Below are 22766 nucleotides of genomic sequence, written 5' to 3'. Positions count from 1 at the left end.
TAAATTTAATTCACTTTCATCATGCATATGAACGCATAAACATCAAATATGAAGAAATTTATTCAGGAATTCACCCAAAAAGGGGGGTAGGGGTTACGAACCCCAAGGTGACTTATAATATTTCTTTTTTGTACATATAGAGCTTCCCAATCAGCCTCGTTTCTAGTTATGTCAATAAAAATCTCAATGAAATTGATTACTATAGTGTATATTGTAAGATGGGGTTATGATTACGATGTTCTCGATAGCGAAAAATAACGGAAAAGGTAATCAATTTTATTAATCTCGAAGAAATAAAAACAACATCCAGTCCCCCTACAATGTAAGTCTTCATTACATTTTCTGCTATATTTGGGGTGGGGGTCAGGAGTTGACGCTGACGCAAGAGAAATCATCTACGGGATAAATATTAACCAGAATAATTAAAAACCCCTAGCCTAGCCTAGACTAATCTTAACGACAGATCACGATGTACATGGGATCCTCTAAAATACAATAGAGCCCTATACACGGCTTACACCTGGGCCATTACATAAAATCATGTTATGACATGATGTGTTCTCGGGAAGTTTAATGATACATATGACCACCATAATCCACGGACACATGAAATATGACACAGGTCTGGACATCCCACGGACACGTGAAATATGAGACAGGTCTGGACATCCCACGGACACGTGGAAACTGCCTAACAATTTACGTGTAGAATTACGAAAATGCAAAAAAATTCTTTTTTATTCGTTTTAAGAGGGGTACCTTAAGGTACCGTTTTATGCCCCTTGCTATTACGGTAACATTAACTCTCGCCTGTGTCCTGTATCTGTATCTTGGTAGATATGCCACAATTCGTATATCCAACCTCACATCCGACGCGCATGCATGTTCTTTGTGTCAGTATTTTCATTTGTTATCGATTTGATACACTTTCGGCATACACAAGAAACCAAACACACCCTCTCCATATCAGGAGACAACAAATTGATATGAATACATCCTCTTATACATCTACATGTGCGCATGCCTCATTGTGAATATACATGTGTATATCTATCCTAACAAGTCCAAAGAAATGTACTTTTTGTATGTGTAACTGATACAAGTTCCAATGAGGAGACTTTTCAAACATATCAAATTTACTTATACATATGGATCAAATATTAGCGTGTGTTATACGAGCAAGTGGAGGTCACATACTACTTTTATATCCCGTGATACGAGCAAACGAACCAGTTATTCCTTATATTTTGTCATATAGTTTTTTTTCTATTCTTTTTTATATGAAGACATAAAGATTAAAAGGTGTATGTTAAGGTGAAAGTCACTTCCATGTCGCAGCTTGAATCGAGAATATTGACACTGAAACCTCAAATCTTCATTACAGACTTAGTAAATAGAAGTATTTATACATAACGATATGAATGATATTAATGATGTACAGCGAGATCCGACACAGCTGTTTTACGACTCTCGGCGACTTCCGCGGCCTCGTTCAAGACAATACACACATCCATATTTTGGTCATAACTGGTCACTCAAACGACCAGAAGATCGGAATCAATTTTAAAACCATCACTAAAATGAGAATTCACCAACAACACAACACATGCATCGAAGTGTGTTGCGATGTACGTTTATAAAATAAAATTCGATTTCTGAAAATACGTGAAGGTATGAACTGCGATGCTTCGCGCCGGCATAATTCATGAAACGCGCTTCATGATGAGTACCAGAATCCCGGCGTGTCGCAGTTCATACCCTCATGTATTTACAAAATTTATTGATTGATTTAATGTTGTTTAACGTCCTGCTTGAGAATATTTCACTCATATGGAGACGTCACCATTGCCGGTGAAGGGTTGGAAAATTAGCCCTATGTTTGGCGCTTATGACCATTGATCAGGGAGGTACATGCATATTTATCGTGCCACACCTGCTGTGACACGAGACCTCGGGTTTTGCAGTCGCATCTGGAGGACCGTCCCATTTAGTCGCTTTCTACGATAAGCAAGGGGGTACTGAGGATATATTTTAACTTGGAAACACACTACAGGATTACGGCATGCAAACTTCAACAGACAGACCTGATACAAAATAAGCATTTGTCCATAAGTTGCTTAAAACAGATAGAGCCTAATTGAAACTTTACATTCACATAATTATCACAACCCATGAAGACTACAAGTAGGTCATTCTAGAGTAAACAGACAACACAAATACATTTACGTCCTAGTCACTTCTCTGTATTAATGACAATGATATCGCCACATATATGTAACACCCCATAACGCAACCGCCACATCACGTGATATTACAGAATTTTAGTATATCTGCATTGGTGGTATGTTTGACATTAACTTTCTAAATTGGTCCCGCGTAAAAAGGACACATGTTTGCTACTTTAATTGAATAAAACTGTGTTTATATATCACATATTTTCCATCCAGTTGATTTTCACGATAATGTGTTATTTCTTTTCTAATTCAATCAATAAAATTATGTCGATTCATTACCATACTGCGGTTAAAATCTCCAAATGAAAAGTCGTCTGATGTGCATGCATATGATTTTCAAAATGTCAGACTTAACGCCATTCACAATAACGTGTGTGTTCATGATTTACAAGCCGTTACAGATTCAGTAATCCAGTACGCCCTGGTTAATGAAATATCACTACAGTCGTTCCCATTGTTCTATGTCAATACAAAGAAGTCACATCCTAAATTTCAACACAACGAGAATTAAAGAATAATCCTACAGATTTACATGTGAAATTTCCCTACATCTTTACATCTGAAATTTTCCTACAAATTTACATGTGGAATTTTCCTACATATTTACATGTGAAAGTTTCCTACATCTTTACATCTGAAATTTTCCTACATTTTTACATGTGAACTTTTCTCAAATATTTACATGTGAAATTCAAAACTTGTAATCCTCGCTCGTGTACTCAATTTGAGTATGTGAATGATTTTATAAAAGTTTATAACCTTCAACTTTGAATATGAGTACGATTTAAATCACGGAGTTTGAGTATGAAAACGTGCTCAAAAAAGTTTTATAACCTCCTGGTCAAGGGTCCGTGTTTGTCCTACTCGCAATTTTGTATTGCTTATAGGAGTTATGAGATTGATCACTGTTCGTTATCTTCACCTTAGCATCGCGCTCAAAATCACGGTATCTCACCATTGTCGGCGGGGGTCCTCCGTGGCCGAGTGGTTAGAGCATCGCGCTCAAAATCACACGGCCTCTCACCTCTTTCGGCGCGGATTCGAATCCCGCTCGCGCTGGTAAGTGAGAAAGTTTACCAGTTTACTTTCGGAAGGTCGGTGGTCTCTTCCCAGGTACATTGTATCTTGTTTCTCTCTTCCACCAATAAAAACTGGGCGCCACCATATAACTGAAAAATTGTTGAGTGTGGTGGAAAACATCAATAAATCAATCAATCGAAACCCGCTCGTGCCGGTAACTGAGAATGTTTCCCAGTTTACTTACGGAAAGTCGATGATCTCTTCTCAAGTACATTATACCTAGGTTCTCTCTTCCACCAATAAAAAGTGGGCGCCACCAGATAACAGAAAAAATGTTGAGTGTGGCGGAAAACATCAATCAATCAATCAACTATTGCCGTTAATACCCTAAATTCTGTACAGGATTTCCCCTTCCGGTGCACCTGGTCCAATCTCTGGTCTGTCCAGAAGTTCCTGTTTGCCTTCAATGTCCTAAATGCTGTACTCCCTTTAGAATTTATGAGATTGGTCACTATTTGTTATCTTCATTTTTTCATGGCATGGGCATTTGAACATAACGGAAGCTAGTCAATTTGTTTTTCATAGGGGCTGATACGCATTCCCATCATACCCTAGTTACATATCATTGCTTTAAATTATACCAATAGTATATATAAAGGAAATTCTTTATATCGGTATACCTTATCTACTCAGCTATATGTCTTGCAAACAGATGATGGTATACAATTAATGGTATCGTAAGCAGCGATCACCGGAAGGAGTTCAATCAATCTTGAGACCACCGCCCTACAATAAATGTCCAAACCGGTCATTAGTGAGCGCCATTTTGTGTCCTTAACTCACATCGACTTAAGCCATTCATATCAATTCATTAGTTTAGCATCCACTTTATGTTTTCAATATCTTCAAACTTCCTGTACATTTCTCTCCCAATTAAGTACCATTACTTCCGAGTTCGGAGGAAAAAATTACAATAAAAACGTCGTTCTAGGAATTTTGAAGAAAAGTGACATGCATGTGATCTTTATATCAAACATGTAAAAAGCGATCGGAGTTGAATAATCAAAATGTGACGTGGACCCGGTATATGAAGATGATAGAGATTGACTAAATGACCAGTATAAACATATGGTTTGCGTTATAAACGTTAATTTCCTGTAAGAGCAAAGGGGGGTATGCCGCTAGATCGTGACTCAAGTGTGGGATCTTCCACGAACCATTCTAATGCCCTACCACCTGGGATAGTGGATCGATGTGTTCTTAGTCTCCGGTCCCGTTACATGTAATATCTTCCAATGGGAAGTACATTTCATAGAACATAATATTCTATAGTCAGGTGGAGGGCATTATTCGTACAGTTGTTGTATGATATATAGATCAAGATAATTATGCATCTATATGTAGGACTCACGGCGGGTGTGACCGGTCGGCGGGGGATACTTACTCCTCCTAGGCACCTGATCATCTCTCTGATAAATCCAGGGGTATGGTTTTGCCCAATATTCTCTTATTTGTATTGCTTATAGGAATTGTGAGATTAATCTCCGTTCGTTAGCGTCACCTTTCATATAGAAAGATTAAGATCAAAGACCTGACATACTAAACATGATTTCAGATTTGTATGTTTTTCCCTCCGTACAATTCTCACACGCTAGCTGTGGGTGTAATAGGGACCCATTAAATGGCACTATAAGTAAATATGTTGATTTCACACATATAATATAGCCTGTGTACTCCCAACATTGATCTTCACGATTGATGGAGAACCGGTGAATGGTCCCCATAAAAATGCCATCAAAACGTCACGTGGTCTTATACGTCACACGCTTGACTAACTTGATTTTAATCAATGCTGCACATCTTGCACCCCCATTCATGTACGTTCCATGTTCTTTTAGTACATGTGATTTAGCTTCTTTTATCCGTAATGTTATCATCACAAATGCAAGCTTGTTCAGTGATCGTGATTATCGTTTTTGACCTTATAACCATAAGAGCGGAGGTTTCGTGTCACGGCAGGAGTCGATACGTTCGATTCTTTCTCATTGATACGGTCTTGGATGTCATACATAGGTCCAAAATGGGCGGCACTTCCGCCTCCAGCTGGTGTCGTCGTTCGTGTGTGAGAGAGCAAACTCGAACGGGACGTGAAATAACAAGCACACGATTGCCCGAGGAACCCCCCCCCCCCCACCACCACCACCAGTATACCATTCAAGTTTTTTCCCCCGATAGCTGTATTACAATCAGCAAGCACCTGTTATCCTTCATGAAAACCATACCATGTGTACATTCATACAAATCTATTTTCACTTTGGGCTGATCATATTTCACTTACTTACCGGTCATCTGGGTTTGGAGAACATTCGATTGACCACAATTAATTTGTCTCATAGCCTGATTAGTGACAATTAACAGAAAACCAACAACCAAGATGAAAAAAACACAAGGAAACGTTTTAATGAACGTCGTATGTTGCTTCGGCGGAATGGTCCCACTACTGTGAATGTTTGTGGACTCTGGGGTAGGGGGTAAATTATTGAAACAGACTTCTTTGTGTGACCTCATATCTATATGTAGCGAAAATCTGCACCATTTCTAATCATTTGTAAATATTTTAATAAAAAGTTAAAAAGCCATATTCACCGCAAAAGTTTCATGCGAGACTACCGGTTTGTTTTTTATTTATTTATTTATTTATCTAAGGGGGGGGGGGTGTTCACAAATCTATACTTGAAAATTCAGCTGAAAAGCGTTACCAAAAATTGAATTTCTTCAAACAGTCTTTATATACATGCCTTTCGTGTATAGATAAGAAAACATGGCACAAGCGTCAATCGCATTCCACATCCCGACCTTTACTTAAATGGACAAAAAATAACCGAAGTATCACACCATAAGCATTTAGGATCAATGGTCCTTTCATGTTAATATAGTCCTAGTGAAAGCGTCATCTACATGTAGGCTACACATTCTCAGAAGACTGAAATTTTTATTGGATAGAAAATCATTAGAATTATTATACTTTTCACTAGTAAGGCCAGTTATTGAATATGCTGACGTTGTTTGGGACAACATATCACGGGACTTACCTGATAAACTTGAAAAAAAAAATGAACGGAGAGGCAGCTCGTATTGTCGCAGGTGCGACAAAATTTGTTAGTCTAAATGATCGTTATTGTGAGGTCGGGTGGATACTTTGCTCAAAAGAAGACAGAAACATAATATAAGCAAATTTCATACTATGGTACATGGGAGCACCCCAAATTATTTATCGTATTTAATCCCTTTTAGAATTAATGAAACACACCAATACCCCCACTAGACGATCGCACTGTATCATTCAACCAAAGTTCAACACAAACCACTATGCACAATCTTTTCTTCCGTCCACTTCACCGCTTTGGAACGATCTTCCATCAAGCGTACAACAGAATCCTTCAATTTCAAATTTAAAACGCGTGCTTAACACAAGCACTTAAAAAAATCCCCAAACATTTTCTATTTGGCAAACGCAACGAACAAATACTACACACACGACTTAGACTCAACTGTAGTACTTTTAAATCCCATCTATTCAAGAAACAGATAATAGATAATCCATATTGTGCCTGTGGAAAAATCGAAACAACAACACACTTTTTACTTGAATGTCCTCTCTTCAAAGATGTAAGAAAAAACCCATTATTGATCCAATAAGACCAGTAACTGTAAATATCCTTTTACATACAGACTTGAAATAAAGCTATTTTTAAACATGTACATCATTTTATCACCGCATCCAAAAGATTTGTAACTTAATCTTATCGAGTTTCGTTTCTATTTGTAAAGTGGTGTAATTTCTCGTTTGGAAGTTATTGTATATTCATTTCTTTATGACCGTTATAAACATGTATGTTATGCATCTGTATAGGTATATTGTTAGTGTGTTTATAAGCTTATGTTATTACATCTCTTCAAATATTTATTTATTTACTTGTTAAATTTTTTTCTATCCTTTTTCTTTACTTTTTCATTTTCATCTTTGTCATGCAACAAGGGCAAATGTACATTTATCATTCAAAGTTAATTCAAAGAAACGGGTTAATATAAGTTGCTACAACTTGTTTCCGAATCCTGTGTGTATATTATTTATTGTGTATATATATGTTGACATATTCAAATGAAATAAACTTTAAACTAAAGATGTTAGGCCGCAGAGGGTGAAAGAAACCGATCTATTCTCTTTTTTCTTCTTTCTTTTTTAAATTAGACCACACCGACAACATGCATTTTGTATATCTCTTCAGGGTGAATAGTTACTGTGAAGTCATAAGTCATTTAAAACATCTTAATTGCCAAATTAGCTAATTAGTTTGTTAATTTTACGCAGAAGAATAACGATTTGAAAAGGGATATAAATTAACATTGTTTGGGCTGACCCCAAATGCCTGACGCAGAAATCGTTGACATTGATGATCACCATAAATCATGTTACGTGATTTAGTCACACAAGTTATAACCTAGTATGTCTATGTACAGTTTGATGAGAGCGACATTTATGCGGAAGTATGACTTTGTATCATCAACTATGCTATTTCTAGTGCTTCAGCTAGAAAAAAAAAACCCACTCATTTTTAAAAACTATGGAAACTCATTCACGCCAAAAAAAAAAGATGCTAAAATGAGTGAAATAGCGCGTCACTGGAACTTGCAGCGCGTCACTGAAAATAAAAGCGTGCTACTGAGGGGGAGGGGGGGGGGGGGGCGTCACACACAGCGCGTCATTGGGAGGCACGTAAAGAAAGCTACAAAGGAGAATAAGCTTCGGTCAAACGAACCATGGAAAATTCTCGCGGTCAATAGTAAAGCATGCTGTCAAACGAGAAACATTTATGTGACGATTACCAATTAACACTGGGAATAAAGCCTGAAAAACCTGCTTACGTCACAGTGCTGTAAATGCCCGATATCAGCCATTCTTTGTATCATGATGCAATAAAATGTCTTTTACGACACACAAATAAGTGAGGATCGGATTGTTCAAAGTTAGGCACGCATTCTTTAATGCACTGGCTTTCCAAAAAATCCTTTATCTCTGCGGAGGGCTTCTACATTGTGGGAACACATTGAAATTGTCTCCAACATTAACAAAGATCATCATACTAATCCTGTTTTGTAATATTAAATTGAATTTTGAGTTAAATAAACTAAATTTACCAGTACACGAAGCTGTAAGATTAAAGTGCGATAAAACGAAAGTAGCTAGATACTTTGTAAATAGAGAGATATTTCGATTGAACTCAAACTGTAAACTGACTGTAGTTGTCATCTCTACTTTCATTTTTTCGCACCACAATTAATTTCATAGCTCTAAAGAATTTACTTCCAACTTCATATTACAGGTATCCCCTTTTCCTACATTGGACTGTTGCGCATGCGCTACTATCGAAGTGTTGTTTTTTTTGGTGGATATTCCTTTACTTAGTGGATAGAACGGTTTTCACATTTAAGAATTCCTATACAACTCTGTTAGGAAATATTGCGCCTATGGAAACTTTTATCCACGGGGAATTTACACCTATAGGGAAATTTACATACAGGGAAACTTGCACCCAGAGAAACCTGTACCTTTGGGAACATGTGTACAAGCATAATACTTTTTAAAGTTTACATAAATAATGAGATCCAGATATTCGTCTTTATGATGTTTTCCATACCGCGAAGGACAATCCACTCATTTAAAGATCGATATTCATCCATCAGTAATCCAATCAATAATTAATTGCAGAGTTTGTATTTTAAAAAAATATAATATAGGGAGAAGCCCCTTCATAATTAATACACGTAATTACTATTTTGAAATAAAAATAACATAATTACGAACGGTGTAATTAGACACACTAACAGTATACCTAAGAGACTTGTCATCCCGAAGATAAAAACTCTAGATTAAGCCTGGTCTGTTGTTTGTATGTTTTGGTGTTTTAATACAATCCTCCGACTCGCAGTGTGTTGTGTAAATCCCTTGACTATTAAAGAAACAGTATATTTGATTTTATTTATTTTCCAGGGGAAAAAATGAAGAAAAAGTAAATACGCCTATTGTGGTCTTTAGAATATTTTCCCAATACACTCAGTCTTAAAACTGTCAACGAAAACACGGGGTGTTGTTACATAAAAGAGAATGAAATCGATCTATTTCTTAAAGTGTCTTGTACTTAAGACTTCAGTAAGGCGAACCACGCCGGTACCCCTGCCGCTGATACATCGCTCTAATGAATCGGACTAATTAGTCAGAGTGATTGACGTCTAGGATGACCAAGGTCGTAAGATTAAAGCGAGATTGTGTTGTTTGTTGTTCCGATACAGATGTACCGTTTGTAACCTGTCAGATAAGTGATTCCTGTTAAATTGATGTACACACATTCCATGAGTCACTCGTAGCAGAAAACAACTTCAAACAGGAAGATTTTCTTATCAAGGATTTGTGTGTAGTAAACTTGTTCTTATACTTCATCGTTTCTTTTTGTTGATTTTAGTAGTATAATATGAAATATTAGTGTGTTATGTCTACAAATGTCTGTTGGCATTCTTATTTTTTTAAAAAGTACATTTCTTTGCTATAAGTGATGCATCATTCGGCAAGAATTATCCAAACTAAAATTTAAAGCATGTCAATTAAATTTAAAGCATGTCAATTAAATTCCATGCGTTTAAAATAATATTTTTCTCAAGTGATTTACCTAGTCAAGTTTAACTATATGCGTTATTCTATTTTTATCATAGAACTTGGAATAATTTCAGTACTTTATGTATCGATAATTGATTCTGGAACAAAAAATACTTTCAAATCAGTGTACATATGCTTAAGTTTAAACCATAACAATTCATACCTACAAGAATGGTCACGAGGGTCACAGTGCCCTGTTGTAAAATCAGGTTTAAAGAAAACAGATGATTAATTTTTATTTAACACATGAAACTAACCTGTCGCGTAGCCCAGTGGTGAGGGCTTTATAATCGGACGGTTCAGGGTTCGATTACTATCATCCGCACGACGTCAAACCTAATGCGCGGAGACTTGGAAGAGACCGACCCTTCGTCAGGCGCCCGGTATTAGATGTAAACCGCCATGCCTCATTTAACCTAGTGGTCTCGTGTCGCGCAATAACGGCCACCCTATACCCCCTACCCCTATCCCTCATGGTCACAATTTGTGGTACTAGAACTAAAGCTGGTGACGTCTCTATATGAGTGAACATTTCTCAAATGGGTTGATTGATCGATTGATTGTGGTTTTTACAGCCATTTTACGGCGGTCTCAAATGCGACATTTAACAACATACAAACAAAATACAACTAACATTACACATTTAACGGACAAAAGCTATGGGAAACATTTCAAATATTTCCACGATTTCTGTTCAGTTCGATTAATATTTCAGAAGGGTTTCTTCACCAAAAGAACAGTTGAAACTTGATAATTTTTAATTTCATTTGAATAATACGTCATTCCACACATGTGTAAGTATGAGTAAATATAATATATATGCATGCAATCATAAATTATTCCACATAGAGTAACTGCGTCGTGCGAATTGTTATAACTTGAAGCACCACACGTAGAAATTTTAATTATACAGAATCACGCCTTCAGCAAAAACATAAACAAACCATTACCTGAGGACGGCTGAGGTATCAAAATTTCTGCAATGACCTGTCAATCAGAGAACCGCAATGTTATTAAGATTTTAGCTGACAGGAAGAAAGGCCGTGTCATTGTATACAATATTTCAAAACATTACGTCAGAATGAGCCAAAATCAAGGCTGATTGTTACTTCAGAAAAAAAAGCTGCAGGAATATAGACCGTGCGCATGTTATTACGTGTGCCCAGGAAATGTTGTGAACATCCATCATTTCAAATATTAATCCCGTACTTTTTATAAAGATGGTGCCTTTAAATGATTTAAAAAAAAATAAATTCTGAGTCAAAAGGTCATAGGTCAAGGTCGTAGTAATATATATCACCATCATGGAGAAATCAGTTACGATTTCAGACATCTGTCATACATGTACTTGGTGAAAAATTGTCAATATAGAAAGAAATTTCATGGTTCATGGATCATAAATCAAATTCACGCGAGTCCGTAATATAATGGTTATCACAAGGTAATGATCAACTGAATATTAGGCAGTATAGTGCTATCAATAGAACTGGTTAAATTACCATTTAATTTGGAATGTCACGCAGTAAACTCAGATATATAGTCGATAAATATATCAAAGATTTCAGTCTAAATCTTGTTGAAGGATTGCATGCGGGGAAAGGATGAATATTGATATCTACGGAAAATATAGCTTTAAGCATGGTGAATAACAGAGACCAAAAATAAATCAATAGAGAATTGTGATTACTAATTGTGCAGATGTGACAAACGTTTATGGAAGAAAAACAAAATGTTAAAGGTGATTTTAAAGGAGCATGGACACAAATTGAGCTGAAAATTGTCTTCTTTTTTTTTTTTTAATTTTTAAAGTATATAATGCTTAATTAAGGTATTTTAATGGTCAGCAAAAATCTTAATGACTTGTCATTTGTCGAGGTACATAGGAGATACAGAGCTCACAATTCGTTGCTATGTCAACAAGGCCCGTGACATGTTATTGTTTACATAGGTTAAATATACTAATAAAGGCTTCGTTTAAAGCAGATTGTTCAAATCACAAATTAATTATGAACATGATTGAATAGTTCTAGAGTTTAAACATGTTATTTTCTTTCAAGCGGTCTAAATGTAAACAAACACATGACACGAGCCTTGTTTACATAGGATAACAAAGAATTGTGAGTGCTGTACTATCTCACTTTTAACTCAACAACTGATATTCAAATTTTCGTTGACCATTAGATATATTTTAGCTAAGCATTGTAAACAATAGCAATGGTAAAAATAAGATTTGAAAATTTTCAGCTCAATCGTGTCCATATCCCTTTAAAAAAACCACCAACAACCTGACAAAATGACCCCCACCCCGTCCTTCCGTTTAGGAAATAGTTCATGAAGAAGTATATGTATTGTGTGAATTTTTGAGTCATCGGTGATCGAGGTTGTGAATTTATTATTGGTGGCGTCCACGAAATCTGCGACTTCATTAAATATAACTATTCAATTGAAGTTTACTATAAGCTTGATACGATGTTGTTTTTACATTAACAGATGATAATAAAACCTTCTCATGCCGCCCTAATCATACTGAGTGGTCTTGCGGTTTCGTTGGGTAAGTTACCTTTACAACTCATAGAATTTTAATACCACAAATAGTCCTCTGTATACATAATAATAATTAAGCCAACGAATAGCGTGGACATCAGTTCAATTGTGAAAACAATACAAGCAGTAACTGGCGATATTTTCAACTATACAAGTATGCACTGTTTGACACCTATCTGTATGATTTATAACATCTCCAAGATGTGAGGAAATATTCAGCAAAATAAACAAGGGAATATTGTTTGAGAGTATACCTACAATGAGCGTTTCGTATAAACCGCCATTTCGTCGCATGTACACGGACATTGGGAACGATGCTTGCCGAACATAATCGGAATGCACTGCGCTGAGACCGAGGTTATACAAAGATGGAACTACACACTTCGTTTGTTTCAGAATATTATTTTGTATCGAATATGACTATATAAGTATTATAAGTGTAAGAAAGTAATTAGATTATGCAAATGTGTCACTGAAATGTAACTTTATTGATGAATTTGCTATAAATTTGGCATATTTTAATTGTTTACAAATCTAACACGTGCGCAATATCTCTCTTTCGCATTTTCCCGAACTGATGACCTCCGAGGTCATGCAATTCACATCGGCGATTATGAGCAGGAATTACTGACAGGATGACAATGATTCATGAATCTATATTTTCTGCTGATTTGACGGGTTTATTGCTTTTAATTCACTTTGATTCTATGAAATTATATACATACGTATATTCAACCACAAATATCTTAAAAATTGTATTTGTTCTTTAATTTTTCAATTTATTTATCATCAGTTACAGCTTGTATTGCTTTGTAAGTACAAACGAAGTTTATTTGCCTTATGCACGAACGTAAATGAAACGTTAAACGAAATAAAGTGAAACTGAGGCAACACATAAGAAAATGTTTGTTTGAAATTGGGGTGGGTGGGTGTTTTTCAGACCCGGGGAGGCGTTTGTAATCTGCAGATTCCCGCAGATAAAGTTTGGAGGGTATATGGGGAGTACCATCTCACTCTCTATCTCTGTCTGTCTGGTGTGTCTCCATGTCTCTCTCTCTCTCTCTCTCTCTCTCTCTCTCTCTCTCTGTTTAATCGTCCGATCCACTTATTTTGTCCGACTCTAATGGTAATGGAGAGACATTGGAGATCATTCACCATTAAAGTAGTGTTTATTACTAAATGATGAGGGTGAAGATAACAAACAGTGATGTGTTGTAACTAAAGGTCACCAAGCCATAACTTTATAATTAGATAGAGAAACTGGTCACAACGGGCAAACATGTTTTTTTATGGCTAGATTATGCCTTATGACCCTTCTCCAAGGTCATCTGACCTTAGCCAAGGTCAATTGGATAATAACCTGGTCCACGACTGCATAATTCTGGGATGTTAGGTTGTTTTGACTACAGCATTGAAGTAGACTGTATTGATATGTCTTTCTTTGAAAACTCCTTGCAAAAGTTTAACTTGCACAGTCCTTTGCTACCGTAACAAAAAGTGGGCAATACCACACCCGATCTCAATTCAATTTTTGTTGAAGATAATGACAGAAAATGTTCAGCAGTTGGCTATTTTAGACATGTTATTTTAACCGGATTATTAACTGCATGTATCTGCATAAACAGATTTTCAACAGACAGACGAAATAGACAGTCTGATGTTTCTGATTAAGTCGAATTGTTCTAATGTTGACCATACTCCATTCTTTCATTACAGCAACCTCAATCTTCGAAAAATGCACGAGTCACGAGCAGTGTCCTTCACACGCTAGATGTCGCCCTACCGGATGTGAAGGATACACATGTCGGTGTGACGTCAACTATGTATACGACAAGCACCATTCCAGCTGCTTAACAGGTACGGCAGATTCATGGTGTTCAGCACTTCTCCGGGAATTTTCTTTCTTGTTTCTTTGTTTTTAATTTGCTTGCTTGGGATGTTTCTGTTTTTATAAATTTTGACTGAGGGGGTTGTTTTGGGGTTGGGTTGGTTTTTTTTTTTTTTTTTTTTTTTTTTGGTTTATTTTTTGGTATGGAAAGAATATAACTTTAGTCTCAACGAATTCAAATTTGGATGTTCAATTAAAAAAGAGGTACATGTTTACCAAATTATGTAGCATCAAAAGAAAAGGAAGAACGGCATACATCCTAGCTGCAGAACTAGCTCTCTGCGAAAATATTGTGATAGATCAGAGAGCTACAGATCCACCCCTTATATCAGGCCTCAACCGTGTGCAGCTTTTTGTGCGCCGTAAATCGAAGGTTTTTATAAGCGGTGCATCTGCAGCTCTCTGATCTGTCCCAATAGTTTTACTGAGAGCTACAGTTCTGCAACTATATACATCCATGCTATTGTTTGGTTCACATTTTTAATATAGACATTAACAGTGACTATAATTTGTAAAAAAAAAAAAAAAAAAAAAAAAAAAAAAAAAAAAGATATCGATAAAGCAAATTCTCCTGTAGTTGTAGTTTCCTCTTTTCTAGCATATGCTGAAAGTGTGAATTTTACAAAACAAAAATGAATCAAATTTCAAAAGTAATAACGAAACCCAATTTTCACAGTAAAAGAAAGACTAATATATATTGTGTAAGTCTACTTTCATGGAAGTGCGCTTGCGTACATAATCTAAAGTTTAAACAACGTGAAAAAGAACTGATGAAGCACAGATTGAGGTAAAACTGGTACTTACATATGTACGAAATGTTAAACCCAATCAATGTCGTTTTGTTGTTTATTTCACATAACATTATGTAATCTCATCTCTAACATATAACCTATCGAATGAAAAAGGTGAACACATGTAACTAACAGTAACCAATCTCATAAATCCTACAAAGAATACAAAAATCGAGAATACCCTTGGTAACACCAGAGGTGGGACCAGGTGCCTAGGAGGAGTAAACATAATCTGTTGACCGGCCACATCCGTCATGAACACTCTTGTCTTGATGAGGTAAACGCTAATGTTAACTTACAAATCATATGAAGTTGAATGAGCTAGTATTAGTAAAGGAATTAATGTTGATTTCCGTTCCAAATATCACTTGACAAGAAGTTGGGTTTTTTTTTTGTCTCTATCAATATACAATAATGGCAGACCGATGTAAATGGTGCTTCCTATATCTAATTATCAATTCAAGTGAAGACATCAGCGTTAAAGTTTACGTACAAGGAATTTCATTGTAAGCTGTAAAGAATATGAAAGTGATACTTTTGACAATTGATTGAGCATATACTATTAATAGCACAATTCCGTCTATGCAGAGCAAGACATGCAGATAGGAAATCTCAGGCAGGTACGGTCGAGGTTGGGAAAGAGCCGTTCTGAAAAATTATCAATTATGCATCACTATCAGTTGTGGTAGCTCAGAGGTAGAGAGTTCAATTCGTGACCCGGAGGTAGTGGGTTCGAACTGGCCGGGTCAAACATAAAACGTGAATATAGTTAATGATTTCCTCTTCACTAGGCTTTCGGTAATTACAAGTGAGAGTCGCAGGTCTTTCGGATGAGACGTTGAAATCATAAGCCCCGTATCACGGCAGGCACGTTAGAAAACCCGTACATCTGATTAGGAATGAAACAAAAATCAGGGATGTAGTTAATTTTATTTTTTTTAAAAATAAATTTCTAAGGACAATTTTTTGTATACTATAAGGCAACATCTACATTACAATTAGCGGGTTTGATTTCAGAATTATCCATACTTCACAATTTCTAAAACTTTCTTTAATCATTTGTTAACACGATGTACAATGCTAGCCAGTTTGTCTCAATGACATTAGATTGGCATTGTGACGTCACACGATCTATTTGAATGTTGATCGTATGCTCCGGCAAGACAAGATCCACACACATATATATTGAGATTAGAATATTTGAGGACATGAATATGCAGATACATCTATCATGCACAAATTAAAGTATATACAAAGGTATTCCTCTGAATCGAGAAAGCTCTTCAAAGACTAGGGTGCATTCGAAGGTACGCTCTTATAAGTCTTCGAGCCTATACGAAGGTAAGGTTAAGAGGGTTCCATAAAGGTTAGAGTGTATGCGTAGATACAATCCCGAGTAGAATCTATACTAAGGTACCCTTCTAAGAGTTCGATAAAGCTTAGAATATATAAGAAGAGTTTAAAGGGGTAGAAAGATAGGTGAAGATAACGAAAAGTGATCAATCTCATAACTCCTATAAGCAATACAATATAGAGAGTTGGGCAAACATGCCCCCCCCCCCCCCCCCCCTGGACATACCAGAGGTGGGATTTGGGTCCTAGGAACCATATATCTTGATCAGATAAACGGAGTATGCCAAGAACGTCCTAACAATCGGTATGAAACAAGTCAGACAGCATTTGACTTGATGATAGGTTGTATTGGCAAACTACATCGTTATAACGACCATCGAGTTTGGGAAATGCTGACTTTAAACGAGACTGTTGACGTTATACCAATGAATATGATTAAGAGTTCCATAGATGTCCAGTTCTATACCAAAGTATGCGCCCGAGTTTGCGAATGAAGCTTAGTGATGTGCACCATAGTATGCGTCACGAATGTACAAGTTCTACAAATGTTTATCTGATCCAGCGTGTAATATCTCTTCTGTCAGCACGGAGAATTGGGCATTCCTGTAACGGCAAAACCACCAAGTGTCTTTCAAACTTCGCTATATGTGCTGACAATGAATGTCAATGTAACGAACTGATGGAGAAGACGTTAGACGGGCGATGCAAGGATCCAGCGTTCAGTGTCTTAGAGGAGTCCTGTCAAATCAAAGACTGCGCCGGAGGGACGATCTGTCAGGAGGGCACCTGTGTCTGTCCTGAGCACCTGCGCCAACTGACAGAGGATGAGTTTTGGGTAGATCCGATGAATACAGATACCTGCATTGATAAAGACTTCTCAATCCGTACGTAATTCGATTCCATTTTTAGAATCTGTAAAGCATCAGATTAAAATCCATATTATGAATACTGTGGAATCATTAGAATTCGTGGTGGCTCAATTTTCGTGGAATTCGTGGGTACCCCTCACCCACGAATTTACATCCTCAACGAATAAAGACAACTATACATCCCAGAGTTATCTTTCTTACAAATATATAAATCCACGATATTACGCCCCCGTGAACCCGTAAAAATTCAACAATCCACGAAAATTGGCCCCCACGAATTTAAATGATTCCACAGTATACTGTAGGTACAGGGGAAAATGGCAATAAATCAAAACACGTTGAAGATTATTGTGTCTCTAGATGTACACGGTATATATTTGAACGTTGTGCTTACATGTCTTGATGTTTCATTAAACAATACTCATTCTAGATCACTGCAACGGAACAAGGATAGCAATACCAGAAGGTTTGCTGTCCACGCCCACTCTGCCTAAAGATACGGCCACTCTGTCCAAAGACACGCCCATTCTGTCCAAAGACACACCTCCATCAGAATCCAGCGTCATTAATGTACCCATGTCGAGCCCCAACAAAACAAAAATCTACGACATATGTTTAACCAATAAAGAGTGTCCTGTCCATGCGCAGTGTCGTCCACAGGGTTGTAAGGGGTATAGCTGTTTGTGCGATGAAGGTCACATGGCCACAACAAACAGGTTATCGTGCGTTAGAGGTACTTCCGTTAGGACACGAGTTACGCTAAGCCAACTGTTATTCGCGGTTGCTTTATTGCGCGATTTAAACAGTAATGATCTGGTTTGTGGCGATTAATTTTCGCGAGTGAGATTATCGTAAACACATTAAAGGACTGGTTCGTGGCGAGAAATATTCGTGATGGTGAACCTCGCAAAAATTTCCCGCTGATAATAGTTGGTTTACTGTAATTTTTTTATATCTAGAAGTTATTTCTGGTTAAAGATTAAGCAATATTCTATCAATTATGCAATAAGAGTGTCTCATTGTAAATAACAATGCAAAAAAAATAGAGTTCTATTCGACATATATATATAAGTATGAAGATTGACTCGGCACTATGTTATTCACAGCGGCCAAAGTGAACGAGCCATGCGACACAAAAAGTAGCTGTATGTCACCGTTTGCGTTCTGTGACGGAGTGTGTCGCTGCATGGACGTGTTTATGCCTACGTCAGACGGACGCTGCAAGCTCCCAGACATCAGTTTTGTGGGGGAGAAGTGCAGTGCTGAGGAGTGTGAATACCCGGCCACATGCGTAGGTGGTGTATGCCAATGCGTAGGGGAATACAGAGCGGTAACACCCGAGGAGTTCTGGATAGATCCGACTAATATCTGGCAGTGTGCAAAAACCAATACATCACTAGGTATTAACAATACAATATTATTAAGACAAGCGATGGATAAATTCTCGGACATAATTTTTTTTTCTTTTTCAGAAAATACAAAATAAAAGCAACGTCCTTAGCTGTAAGAAAGAACAATGAATACAATTGAAATGTAATAACTGCACATACCTCATGATTTTGGAATAAAAAGATTCTAAAGTTTTGCTTGAAATGTTTACACAAATTTTCCATCTCGAGTATTAAGAAAACATCGAGCAGGGGTTTCTATTTGTTCAACACCACATTACACTCTTGTTTCCCCAAACTTTATAAAACGTCATGTGATCAAATGTAATTTAAAACTTCCTTATCACTAATCTTATGGTTCCCTTTCTTTAGACACTTGCAATGGTCAGGTAGTTAGCTTACCATCAATTGTGACGCCATCAGGGGTCACGGATAAGACTGAACCAACATCCAGTATCACTGTATCAACAAAACTGCCGCGTACATCATCAGAAAAGGGACCAACCACGCCACATGATCCCACAACAAGCGTATCTTCCATATTGTCAACGACAGACACCGGTTCTGACATCACAAACGTTACAGATGACAGTAAGGGTTCGGGGAATCAAACCACGTCAACATCGTCCATAAAAACTACAACTGTGCGACAGCAAGAGGAGATAACTACATCCACGACTTCAATAAAACATGACGGTCAAATGGATAATACAGAATCAGAAATCGCATCAACTGAATATACGGCATCGGGTGTAACAAAACAGCAGGAACAGACCACTACCACTGAACGTACGACAGTAACTGGATCAGATTTAAACGGTGTATTTTCCAAAAGTACAGAAGGTTTGACATCGTCAACTACATCCTCCCCAAACCCCAATCAGCGGGCGATAACTCCAACCAGTTCACCACAAGTCCACACACACACAACAACATTGGTAGACACAACTTCAGCAATTACAATGACACCACATCAGAAAGAGAAATCCAAAACATTAATAACTTCTTCTGAGACATCCAAAACAACAATGATGACCACGACCGGTAAATTGGGAACCGTTCCAGCATTAGATTCATCAATATCTACAACATTAAACTCGCTACTGACGGGACTACATGAAGGAACCTCAACGACAATGGAATCAAAGGCACCTGGAAGCTTAGTAACAACAACCAAGTCGTTAGAAAGTACCTCCCTGAAGACCTCAGATATCACTAAGTCTTCAAAAGGCACCGCTGAGACTGGAAATAAAGAATTAGCTACTGCAGAAGAGGTACTATTTCATGAAACCAACAGTAGTCACGCCTCAACGAAAGCTTCAAATAAGAACATATCCAATTTTCCGTTTGGATTGGGAGATCATGAACACGATCGTAAGTATTAAGTAAAAATTATGAGTTAGATCCAGTACCATACACTCAGAAATGCAAGGCATATAGCATATGGCTGTAAGTCTGGATACGATATCACAAAATTGTAAAGTAATGAAAATGTATATTTCAGGCCTTCCCCTTAATCACTAATACTAACATATGATCGTACACCGGGGTGACGTTACAAAGATCCAAAACAATATATATTCCTTGAAGAAAACTAAAATGATATAGCGATGTGATTATCCAATTTGGTGTAAGGAAATGTTTCATGTGAACAACACTTTAGGTCTAAATGTAACGCAATGAAATTCCTGGCGCCTTGGTCAGGGGTATGGTGGTAGGGAGGGCATTTATTTATCACATAAGGAAAATGTGCTATTTCTTTAAAAAATCTTAACTTTTAGATTGCCTATATTGAGGTAAAACATATTAAATGGAAACAGATCATAGGCCAATTTCTGCTATGGTATATTCAAGTATCTAAATTTGTCAATATTATTCGTTTTTATTGAATAGATTACCTTCTCGGTATTGTTTGTTTTGATTGGTTAGATTACCGTCTCAGTATCGTTTGTTTTGATTGGCTAGATTACCTGTGTGAGTCTCATTCCTTCATTTGCTCGGAGATTCTGTGTATTCCTTCCTACTGGGTGTGTGATGGAAAGAAACAATGTACCGACGGTAGAGACGAATCACCAGTCATCTGTAGTAAGTACCAGACATGAAATATTCAACACTTCTGTGGTTTACAGACCATGTAAAACAATTTAGCCCTATCAACAGTCACCACCCACCTACCAAATTAAGTTTCAAGTTTCACATTTTAGTCCTCGCACCACAATATTGGGAATATAGCAAATCTAAATGAATTAACAAACTATTGTAGACAGCGATCGTGTTTGTCCCAGAGATGAGTACCAATGTTCTAACTTCCGGTGTATCCCCGGGTCGTGGCTGTGTGACGGGGAGGAGGATTGTCCTTACAGAGAGGATGAATCCACGGCAGCTGGATGTTGTAAGTAGACATATTGTAATTATCATCACCAACGTCACAATTACAAGAGGATAAACAAAATACAATAGCACGGATATCGATGCAGTTGTTCACAAAACCATTCGTGTGTGAAAACATTTAGAATACTGCTTACCAAACTAGCGTTGAATATGACCGTGTTGGTATGTCTTTCAGAATTATAAATAGTCACCCACTGACTATCTTAATTCCAGTATTTTGATTGATCGATTGATTGATTATTGGTGTTTCTTATAAGAGCAATACGGAGGAGTGTGAACAGGCTTACAAGAGATAAAACCCGACACATATGCTGGAGGAGGTGTAAGACGAGATTGGAGAAATTAATGGAATGTATTCCACTCTTCAAACATAAAATTTTTCTCTACAGTAACAGGAGTCCTTGACCTTCTTCGTGCTTTCTTTCTACAGTAACAGGTGCCCTTGACACTGCCACGGAGACTGTGACCTTTGAGACTATGATCTCCAGTATGTTTAACTCCTCGACGATGATTCTGTTTAACGCCATCAACGACATCCGGGTACATATCCCGGATGCGATACGACCCGGTAATTCTGACGTCATTTAGCAGTAGTCCCGTAGTTGAGTACCGTGTTGTTTAGTGAAATAAGAGTGTATTTGTTTTGGTTAATGTTATGTCATATAGCAGATGTTTGTTGTGGTTCTGGATCCAAGTCAACATGCAATATGATACCATGTCAGATTAATGTCATTTGTTATTTGATAATCTGTGATAGTCATGGTGAAGGATTTGTAAAAACCGATAAAATGGTATTGATTAACATTCCACATTTGATGATCGCCTTCGAAATCTCAAAATGAGAAGCTGAATGATAATAAAAGCAAAGTGAGAAAGTTTATGTGGAGGTGTCCTCAATTAAACTTTTGGCATACGGTGTCAAATATTCAGTTTGTAAAAGCAATTATGACATGAAATAAAGTTGTATATAACTAACACCATAGAAATGAAATAATGTTGAGTGAAAGGAAATATCATGAGAGTTAGTAAATAATAAATGCTTTCAGAGACCGTTAAAAAAGACATTGGTATACCGGGACAACTAATAAAATATTTCAGGCTTGTATTGACAATGGGGTTCTTCTGAAGTGGAGACAACAACAAAATTCTATAATAGATAAACAATAATAATCTACCAATGTACAGGAATACCAGTAACCTTTGAAATATGATGATTAAATTCAACGAAAATATCGCATAGTGCATTTTAACACCAGACCCTAAAATCATTTGGGAAAAATATTAAAACAACGTTTGTATTAAGACATTGCACCAATTCAAAAAATAATTGAATAACAAAAGAAGTTACAATTTTGATTTAAAACGCGTTTAAAAAAGTAAAATCTTTTCACAGATTTCTTTACAGCAGTTTTACCCTTATTTTTTATATAGCTGCTGACAACATATTCCAGTATTGAATTCCATAATAATAATAATGATAAAGAAAGATTCTTACGCATATTGTAGGATGAAAACGTTAAGTCAAGTGAGTAGGTGTGTTGTTAAAACATTAAATACATCATCTGGTCGTTGTTGA

At 36.9% G+C, this 22766-nt stretch overlaps 1 protein-coding gene across 1 annotated transcript in view; it reads left to right on the top strand.

The window, feature by feature from the left end:
• The window catches only part of LOC125662857 (mucin-2-like), a 28720-nt gene that overhangs the window by 766 nt on the left and 5188 nt on the right, over positions 1-22766 (top strand). Inside the window, exons 2-9 of the mRNA XM_056147380.1 lie at positions 12457-12517; positions 14227-14367; positions 17127-17426; positions 17842-18144; positions 18518-18811; positions 19172-20173; positions 20765-20884; positions 21063-21191. Of these exons, the coding sequence (XP_056003355.1) occupies positions 12457-12517; positions 14227-14367; positions 17127-17426; positions 17842-18144; positions 18518-18811; positions 19172-20173; positions 20765-20884; positions 21063-21191 (2350 nt within the window). The remainder of the gene's footprint in view (positions 1-12456; positions 12518-14226; positions 14368-17126; positions 17427-17841; positions 18145-18517; positions 18812-19171; positions 20174-20764; positions 20885-21062; positions 21192-22766) is intronic.

Source organism: Ostrea edulis, chromosome 8, assembly GCF_947568905.1.
Source record: "Ostrea edulis chromosome 8, xbOstEdul1.1, whole genome shotgun sequence".
NCBI classification, from domain to species: Eukaryota; Metazoa; Mollusca; class Bivalvia; order Ostreida; family Ostreidae; genus Ostrea; species Ostrea edulis.
The sequence above is the reverse complement of the archived record's forward strand: the minus strand, read 5'-3'. Positions and strand labels throughout refer to the sequence as shown.